The sequence below is a fragment of the Notothenia coriiceps genome, unplaced genomic scaffold (genome assembly GCF_000735185.1).
Source record: "Notothenia coriiceps isolate Sejong01 unplaced genomic scaffold, NC01 NC01_scaffold00003102, whole genome shotgun sequence".
NCBI lineage: Eukaryota > Metazoa > Chordata > Actinopteri > Perciformes > Nototheniidae > Notothenia > Notothenia coriiceps.
Genome location: NW_011335803.1, coordinates 64,631 through 73,893, shown reverse-complemented (window position 1 = coordinate 73,893; position 9,263 = coordinate 64,631). Strand labels below are relative to the sequence as shown.

The following is a 9,263-nucleotide window of genomic DNA, read 5'->3' as shown; positions in this document are numbered from 1 at the left end:
TTTTTACATTGAGGGGATTTCCCTCGCCACTACAAACAAACAACCAGGAAATAAGTTAATTGTATTTCATGTTTTATTTTAAGTGTCATGGGTTTATCAATGAGGAACATGAGATGTAGAAAAACAATGGTTACATATGATGTTGGAAGGAGGCTGTAGAAAGAAAAATTCTCAGGATACCTTTTGATCTGCAGAGACGTTATTAGCTCAAAGCACGAAGGCTTTAAAACATAGTCTCAAAATTAGACTATATAACAATTATATGAACTATAACTGTGTGAACATTCTCAATGCTAAAGGTCACCTAATATGCAAAATCCACTTCTTCATGTCTTTTATAAATAAACATGTGTCCCCTCTGTGTAAAGAGATTCTGAATTTCTTGTGAAACAATTAGCCAATAACCAACCAATGTCAGGCCTGTACCCAGGATTTCGTAAATACAGAGGTCCAAAACATGCTAGGGGAGCTCGGGGACAAGCCCCCCCAAATTATTTTGTGCACACAAAAGCATTTTACTCTGGGCTCGGCAGGTGATAAATTAAAGAGGGGCTTCCACATGTGGCAGACCAAGTGTTGGTGCTGTCGGATTTGGAACCCCCACTATAACTTTGTCCAGGGTGGTCGTACTGCCACCAAAATCAAACTGGTGTTTGCTGTTCACCTCTAGTTTGTGCACACACAAGCATTTCACTCTGGGCTCAGCAGGTGAAAACTAAAGGGGGGCTTCCACATGTGGCAGACCAGGTGTTGGTGCTGTCGGATTTGGAACCCCCACTATAACTTTGTCCAAGATATTCGTACCGCCACCAAAATCACCTCTAGTTTGTGCACACAAAAGCATTTTAGTCTGGGCTCAGTATATATACATATATATATATATGTATATTTGTGTATTATTCTTTGCCTTTCACAAGCATTAGCCTACATCATTATTTACACAACATGGAAATAACTTAATGTAAAGTATTTATTTCACCTTCCCTTATTATACATGCATGGGTACAAGTCCGTACTGCAGCTTTTTGTTGATACATTTATGTCGTCTTCTGCTGTTTGCTTTAATGTAGGCTACTTAGTTGTGCATTGCCCCCACCGCCAGTAAATGGAAGTACTTCAAAGAACCCTGTTAATTATGTGCAGTTATTTCACAAGTTTTAGAATATGCACCCCGAAAAAAATTACTGAGGTCCAGACCTCGGTAACCTCAATGGTTGGTACGGCCATGACCAAGGTAACCCCCCCCTTATCACCTGAATCTCATCCTAGAGCACCATTGTGTTCTTTTTAACCAAATATCTCTCAGAGGGGCGTGGGGGGTGGCTCCTTATTTTTATCTAAAGTAACAGACAGAGAATCAGCACTTTTGAAACAGGGCTGAAACAGAGGGGATTATGGGATGCTGCAATGATCTGTTTGGTGTTTGGAGCCAAACACTTCAGAGACATGTTCTGTATATCTCTGAGACCTTTAATATATTGATGAAAAACAGTATAATAGGAGACATTTAACTTTAATTTATTGACATTCATTCCTGTCACATTTGACACATTTCCAACTGATATTTGAATGGCAACACATTCACTAAATCCTCCCAGTAGGCCTGTTGGGACACGACTAGAACTTGGGTCCCTGAGGGTCTCAACTCTGCTTACTCACTGAAATCCAAGAACCCTTGAACAAAGCAGCTATAAAAGCTGCTGGGGAAAAGCCACCCTCCAAAAACTGCTAGGTGAATATTCAAGATACTACAGATTTAAAACCGAGGAAATGGCGCTGAAGGTGGTGTGTCTTCTGACCCTGCTGGGTGTCTTGTTTGTGGAGCCAGGGTTTGGACAGAGAGGCGACATTGATATTAATGAGTGGCTGAAGGATAAAGTGGAATTTATCAAGAAATTGGAGGAAAAACTTAAAGAGGTAGAAGGACGGCAGAATGATTTTGACGCTCTGGAGACCAAGCTCAACGCGACTGTGGACGAGGTGACGAGACAGAAGGCTGAAATGGACAAACTGAAGAAAGAGAATGAAGGTACATGATTCATAAGGATACATTTTAACACCCATTGTTAGTAATGTATATGCTTTTGTCAAACATTCATTTTGTATTTCTTTATTTCTAGGCTTGCAAACAAGACTGAATGCCACAGAGGAGGACGTTGATAAGCTAAAGCAGAACAGTGCTAAAGGTGAGATGACCACACTTAGGTTCTATATTTAACACAATAAAATAGTCAGGTGATAATATCGTGATAAAGACAATTTCTCTGAATATGTTGATTTTAATCTTTATAAATATCCATTTCTTCATGTAATTGTCCACAGGTGGCCCTCAGATTGCATTCTCTGCCTCTTTGGCAAACTTTGGAGAGATTTACAAAGGACCCTGTACAGACAAGGCCCTGATTTTCAAAAGGGTCTTCTCAAACACTGGCAATGGTTATGACCCGAATACAGGTACTGTGAGCTCCTAAATTATGCGTAGATTATTTTAAGTAATTTTTTTGTCAGGGTTGTCCACTCACAACTGAGTATCATTTAAAAGAAGATTTGTACGACACATTAGCCCTTTGGTTGAAAGTCTTCTTCAAATCCACTATGTCCTAAGGCTGAAGGCTTCTGGTATTTCAAACAAGAACAAACAAAGAGAGGAATTTGCTCCTTCTGTAGTGTTTTCTTATTACTCATATTAACCTGTAATGTGAAATGGTTCACTCAAAGTTTAACAATCTCCCCCCTAAACCCATGAGGACTTAAATGATGTCACCTACAGTATAAGGGACTTGAGTGTAACCGGCTAGATCTTGAGATACTATAAATAGGAATAGGATGGCACTTTGCAACATATCAAGTTACAATGGTGGCGCGAGTACTGTATGCAGGTTTTTTTGTTTTATATTTTTCATTTTCACTGCCAGAAAATGGACAGAGTGGACAAATGCTAATGTGTTCCAAAAGCAATGTACTATTTTACTGCATGACAGTATATTTAAGCAAAAAATATAAATAGAGTGAATGGACTAGATGTGTATAGGCTTGGTTTTCGCAAATGTTAATGTGTGCTTTCACACAGGTTGAACACCAATTTGCCAGTCCTCCTTGTTGACCTTTTTTAGTTAGAAGCCTAGGGTTTCCTCTGGTAAAATAAGTCAAAGTCACAATGCTGTAAATTGTGGGTAATTGCCTCAGACCAAGTTTTCATAAATGTAAACACATGGAAAGTGTGCAAGGACTCAAAGTGTCTTCAAAAGGGCATTCAGGCACTTGATGATTCAATGTTCAATTAAATGTATGGGGCCATTTAATGGCTCGTCCATTCAGGCCTCCTGAATCCCCTCTGAAATTTTTTTATAGCAATAAACCTGAGTAACTTTGTTGCGTCTTTGTTCTGTTTCAGGAATCTTCACAGCACCAGTGAATGGTCTCTACTTCTTTAGCTTCAGTACCTATGGCTACAATACACATGTAATGGGGGCCATTTTAATGAAGAATGGCGTTAGTCAAATTTCAACCTATGATTACCCTTCAACTGACGGCTCGGACAGTAGCAGTAATGCTGTTGTTCTGCAGTTGGATGGTGGTGACAAGGTGTACATGGAACTGTGGGATGACGGCAGAGTGTTCGACAACATGAACGGACACACAACCTTCAGTGGATTTCTTGTCTTCCCTGCGTAAAAGATAGTAAACAAAGCATTGTGTTGTACTTTTAAACTGAAGAGAGATGCTCTTGTAGAGCATAAAGCCTTTGCTGATGTGGCAAACAATGTTTGACTGAAAATAACACAAAAAAACACATGCATGTTTTTAACTTTCAAGTACATTTTATTGAAAATGTAAATAAACTTTCTTCAGAAGATTAAATGCCAATCCAACTTTTACAGGGTCTCTTTTCCTGACGACTGCACCCTCACTAACACATGAGCCGTTTCATCACAGTACTTTTTGAACACTGTTCAGTTATTGAATATATAGCCCCAAGATGCTCTACATTACACATATATGGAACCTTTTGCATGCAACTTTGATTTCTGCAAAATTATATCAAGATATCAGGCTTTCGTGAGAAGAAACACTATGATCCCAATTCGTTTTTTCTAATTAAAGTTTTTCACGGTTTTACACCCACACTTACCACCTTAACCTCAGTCAATATCTCAAACTTTAATCTTTGTTTGTTTGGAAAATGAACCCCCTCCTCATTCTTATTGATATTATTTTTGAAACTACAGTAACATTGGCCTTAAACCTCACAATATCTTACATACGGAAATGTGGTGGCAAACACAGCACAATTGCCCGTATGTCACTGTTCGGACCAGGCATCTTGCCCATGTTCTCCCATCTCTTTGTGGTGGGATCATAACAATGAACCAACTTAGTTTCACTGAAGTCCTCATGGCTGTATCCACCCAGCACATAAAACTTTCCCCCCAAAACTGCTCCTCCTGCGCTTACATGTGGCACCGAAAGAGATGTGAAGGCAGTCCAGGAGTCAGCCACTGGATTGTAGACCTCACAAGTTAGCAGATCACCCATACCCATGTTATCTTCTGAAGTGATTCCACCCGCAACATAAAGACGTTCGCCCAGGATCTCCATGCAGTGACGGGCTCGAGGTTTAGCCATGTTTGCCAAATAAGTGCTTCCTGTCTCTGGGTGGTACAGAAACATAGATGATAGATGTTGGGAGATGCTGCTCAGCCCTCCTGAGATAAATATCTTCCCTTGAAAAGCCTTTGCTACATGGCCAGCCAGAGGCAGATCCAAGGGCCATGTGAAGCTGAAAGAGAAGACATATTTTAAATATCTGACAAGTCAAATGTGAAGTGTCAGGTTATAATTACATGCTGCAAACCTTTTTCTAATTCTGATCCCTTCCTCAATGTTTTTTCTCAACATAATTCAGTTCACTCTGTTGCAACTGCATTTAATTTTAAGTTTAGGTAATGAGAGATTTTGAAATCACAATTTTTAGCAATATTGTACAGTTACCCTAGTTGATAGATGGTTTATAGATAATTAAGCAACATTATACCCTTCCTTCATATATGATCTACTTTGTTTTAAATCAGCATTCCTTCGCACGTACCTCCAAGAGTTCTCAGTGGGGCAGTATCGTTCCACACTCTCCATATATTCAGGGTCACAATGTCCGCCAATGGCATATATCATTCCATCCAGAACCACCACAGAGAAAGAGCCTCTGTCTTTCTGCATCTCAGTCAGGCTCTCCCAGCTGTTTTGAACAGGGTCATACCTACAGACATGGTCAAATGAGACAAATCTAAGTATACAGTCATTAAATCATGTGTTCAAACTCTAACTTTGTCCTCACTCACCTCAAAACAGAGTTCAGGTTGTCGCTGATGCCGTAATAATGCTTGCCTCCCAACACGTAAAGTTGTCCTTCGAGGACTGCCACCTCATGAGAGAACCTCTCTTGCTCTGGCATCTCTGCCAACTTTTTCCAGTCTATGGCCTTTTTCCGCCCTGTATAGATCCTTAGCGCATTCAAACCCCAGAGTTCTCTGCTGATGCTGCGTCCCCTCAGGTCTTCAGAGATCTGATCGCCTCCAATCAAGACCAGAGTCTCTTTCGGTTGATAGATCCGGCAATGACTCTCTTTGGAGCGGAAATCATCAAGAATTGCCTCATAGACCCCTGACAGGTTGTGATCGGACCACATGGTCAGATATTTGAACTCTTTGAATTCCTCGACTGTCATCAGGGGAAAGTTGATGGTTTTCATTAGTCTTTTAGCAAACGTCAACCTTGTTTTGGGCTTTGCCTCGATCCATGCTACCACTGCTTTGAATACAGCGAGCTCAGATGAAACACAGAGTGATGGACTCTTCAGGTACTTTAGGAGCTTTTTGGCTGACAAGTCGTTGAGCTTTGAGACGCATGCAACCTTTTGGAAATTCAGCAGGACGAAATCATCCGCGACTTCAAGAAGCTGCGGCATTTCGTAGGCCTCTGCAAAAGATGCCACATCCAGGCAGGAGTGAGGATTTATTTCTTGACGCAGAAAGTTAAGACACAAGGAGAGGGCCGGTTGGTATTGGAGCTGGAGAGCAGTGCAGGTGATCTCGAAAACACATGTCCAGCTGAGGGGGAGAGTCCCGCTGTAAGAGCAGTCAATCAGCACCTCCAGCTCTGAAGCCAAAAGGAAAGGAAGGGTCACGCAGGGCTGAAAGGTCTCGATCATCCCAGAGGTGAACATGCCACGGAAGAAGTCAGTGCACACAGCCAGGATGACTCTGTGGACTGAAGGATGGGCAATAATAAGTACATTAAATGTAATGCCAGCTAACATGAACAGGACTCTAAAGGGTTGGTATACATATAGTAGGAAAGACATTTAATCTAAGACATTGTAAAAGTCAATTATTGTACTCTACTCACCATGAAAAGATCCTCCAGGAGCTTCCAGAATGACATCACAGCCTACTCTCTCCATGCACAGCCGTTTGATGGACTGAAGGCTGATTTTCATTTGTTCTGCTGCCGACATTTTGACCTCTTTTTTCTGCGCTTCAGTTTTTGTGGACTTTTCCTCTACCTCTTTGCAGAGATCCAGAACCCTAGGGGCACCCAATGATTGAGCCGCCATCTTTATCTGGTGCCAAGTGCTCATGTTCAAACACGAAATGTGTCCAGTGTAGGCAAACTCCACCACTGCTTTCAATCCAACGTGATCCACCTCTGGACCCAGAGACATTGACCACCTTTGGACTCCAACACTTGGTTCTTTGCTCTCATCAACTCTATGAACATGTCTTTGAATAAGGCACTCTCGGATATAGGAGCAAACAGCAGCCAGGACAGGGGAATGTATGTTGAAAGTATTCCCATCCCCTGTGCTCAAAATAAGGTCAGTGAGAAGGGAAGAGTCCCTGAACTCTGTCAAGGTGCGGAAAAGGTTTGTTGGATGATCACCTTTGCAGTAAATCTTCACCACATCTTCGTAATTAGCATCTGCTTCGTTTTCCGTCCAATGTTCTGCACCCTCATCAACAGCAGACCCTTGCTTATCCTTCTGAAGCTTTTCCTGATCAACTTTGAATCTAGTTTCCTCCTCAGCTGTCAACTTCTTAGCTTTCTCTTCCTTGTCAAAGTTACAACATTCATTTTCTTCATTGACTGTCGTGTGTGCTCTGCTTGAACTTTCTTGGTTTTGTTCAATGTTGCCACCCTCAATTATTCTCACATGTTCTCTGCTTTGCTCCTGTTGCTCCTCTTCCCCATCATTTTTCTCCTCGACAAGCGCTACTTCGCTCAATTGCCGGTCTTCCTCATCATCCACCTCATATCTTTCTTTTCCCTCTGCGTCCTTTGCCTCCCCATAAAACTCTTCTTTCTGCTCTTCCTCAATTTCTTCTGCCATACTGTACTTAAAACATGTACACCTGTCGAATGGAATAGAGTGCACTTCACTTACTTTTTGCACGATTTATGAGGAAAAAAACGCACAAAGAAAATCATGTTTATGTCCAGTAGTAATCCACTCTTTTGATGCTGGTGTTGCTGCTGAAAGTCTTTTACCTTTAAGCTTAGCCGTCTGCAGACATCAGCTGTTTGTTTGTTACTGTCCTGCCTCTCCCTCCTCCTTTATGTGGCGCATGTTTGAGTGGCATGTGTAACTCATGACTCCTACAAGCTGTCATGTACACAATACTATCTCATAAGAAATCAAAAGTCGAGACTTTTTAGGGATTTAACTACTTTTTTTTTTTTATCCCCTACAATTGTTTTCTCAATTTGTATTTTTTTTATTTATCACTTATCCTCCACAGTTTATGTACATGCCATGCAATTCATACTGTTTTCATTATTATGTATGTGGTGAGAGGTTTTTACATTTATCCTGTAAAGATTTGTCCCAAGCAAGTTTTATAAAATGAATGATCTAGACCTAGAGGCATCTGGATTGGTGCCCGTCCGAACCAAAACACCTTAAGGGGACATTGGCTCCTTAAGTCTGGGCCATATGACTCTGAGATCATTATTAAATGCCTCGAGGGTTACCAGCGGGATCACATTGCTCCTCCACGTCCAAAGACAATGGAATCTGGGACAAGGCTCAAGAGATGTGAGGGAATTGAGGAGGCCGAAACAAAACAAGGACACATACACCTGTCGCCTTTTATTACCAACAGAGAAACAGCTGGGTCAAACTGTCACCTTGACTTGATATATAGTGGTGCATGTCAGAAGTAGTGGCTGGCAATAAACCTATGATCCCTCCTTGTGGATTGTTTGAATGCCATCGTGTTGTGTTAGCCATTCATAACTGTTTCTTTGTCAAGTCCTTCTTAATAACCTCTGCCTGGTTTCAAACTCTGTTGCAGGAAAAAATCTCATTATTTGATTTGATCATTTTCAAACACTACAGTAAATTAGTAAGCTAATGTTTGGCTGTGTTGGCTGATTTCTTGTTGGAAGGTAGGGTTTGTTTTGTTGATCCCAAACAATCAGAAATATCGGGCCCAATGTGAGTGTGACAGCTCTTGTAGTATTTGCTAGGATCAGTTACACCGACAATGTTCACATTTATCAAGGAATTATGTTGGCTCGAGAATTGTTATTTCATCTGAGACTAACCTCGTCCATGCTTGACACCATTTTCTTGTGTTGCTGTTTTTCATGAATGTATGTCCCCATTCTTAATTCCACTTCTCGCGGTCATTACTGTCATTCAGATTACATTTCAGAGGTCTGCAAACAGCCTACACTAAAAGACAAATTAATTTTCCCCTGGTCAAATATCTTCAACCTTGGGCCTCTACTTGCTCTGAAATAACACTGGTTCAATTCGATCAACACAGTGAGTTTCTATTGAGGAAGCTTTGAAGTTGAAGCACTGAGTGGGCGAGTTGGAAATGAAACAGGTGGGCAACACCTCGCTGTAAAACACACTCCTACCTGAGGACACAAGAACTCTGCTCCTTTCACAGTTGTTGACATGTGAGGCACTGCACACAAACACACAAACACACAAACACACACTCACACTTACAGACACACAGGGAAGTTTAACCATCAGACGAGTGAACCCATGCAAAAATGGAAGTTAAATGCATTCAAATAAATTGAGAATATTGTGACCCTTTGAGACATTCTGAAGTAAAACATGTAAGTGCTGTAAAGCCCCAAATATACATATATATATATATATAGGCCCCAAAAGCCTAGTGGGGTTTAGAGCAGGGGTGGGGAACCTCCGGCCTCCGGGCCGTATACGGCCCGCGAGACCATTTGGT

At 41.4% G+C, this 9,263-nt stretch overlaps 2 protein-coding genes across 2 annotated transcripts; one reads left to right on the top strand and one right to left on the bottom strand.

The window, feature by feature from the left end:
* Nucleotides 1–1,682: 1,682 nt before the first annotated feature.
* LOC104941077 (complement C1q-like protein 2) lies at nt 1,683–3,688 on the top strand. The gene is made up of 4 exons (XM_010766118.1): nt 1,683–2,029; nt 2,121–2,186; nt 2,323–2,454; nt 3,395–3,688. Exons 1-4 carry the CDS (start codon nt 1,771–1,773, stop codon nt 3,673–3,675), a joined length of 738 nt encoding a protein of 245 aa, XP_010764420.1. The 5' UTR covers nt 1,683–1,770; the 3' UTR covers nt 3,676–3,688.
* A 95-nt stretch (nt 3,689–3,783) lies between these two features.
* On the bottom strand, nt 3,784–7,561 carry LOC104941076 (kelch-like protein 33). The gene is made up of 4 exons (XM_010766117.1): nt 6,406–7,561; nt 5,340–6,267; nt 5,090–5,257; nt 3,784–4,780 (listed from the first exon to the last, which is right to left on the bottom strand). Exons 1-4 carry the CDS (start codon nt 7,385–7,387, stop codon nt 4,258–4,260), a joined length of 2,601 nt encoding a protein of 866 aa, XP_010764419.1. The 5' UTR covers nt 7,388–7,561; the 3' UTR covers nt 3,784–4,257.
* Nucleotides 7,562–9,263: the final 1,702 nt, after the last annotated feature.

Excerpts from the sequence above, each read along its gene's own strand:
- LOC104941077 (XM_010766118.1), top strand. The coding sequence starts at position 1,771 with ATGGCGCTGAAGGTGGTGTGTCTTCTGACCCTGCTGGGTGTCTTGTTT. Across the intron at positions 2,030-2,120 it reads ACTGAAGAAAGAGAATGAAG|GCTTGCAAACAAGACTGAAT; the intron begins GTACATGATTCA and ends CTTTATTTCTAG. Across the intron at positions 2,455-3,394 it reads TGGTTATGACCCGAATACAG|GAATCTTCACAGCACCAGTG; the intron begins GTACTGTGAGCT and ends GTTCTGTTTCAG.
- LOC104941076 (XM_010766117.1), bottom strand. The coding sequence starts at position 7,387 with ATGGCAGAAGAAATTGAGGAAGAGCAGAAAGAAGAGTTTTATGGGGAG. Across the intron at positions 5,258-5,339 it reads AACCTGAACTCTGTTTTGAG|GTATGACCCTGTTCAAAACA; the intron begins GTGAGTGAGGAC and ends CCATGTCTGTAG. Across the intron at positions 4,781-5,089 it reads CCCACTGAGAACTCTTGGAG|CTTCACATGGCCCTTGGATC; the intron begins GTACGTGCGAAG and ends CTTCTCTTTCAG.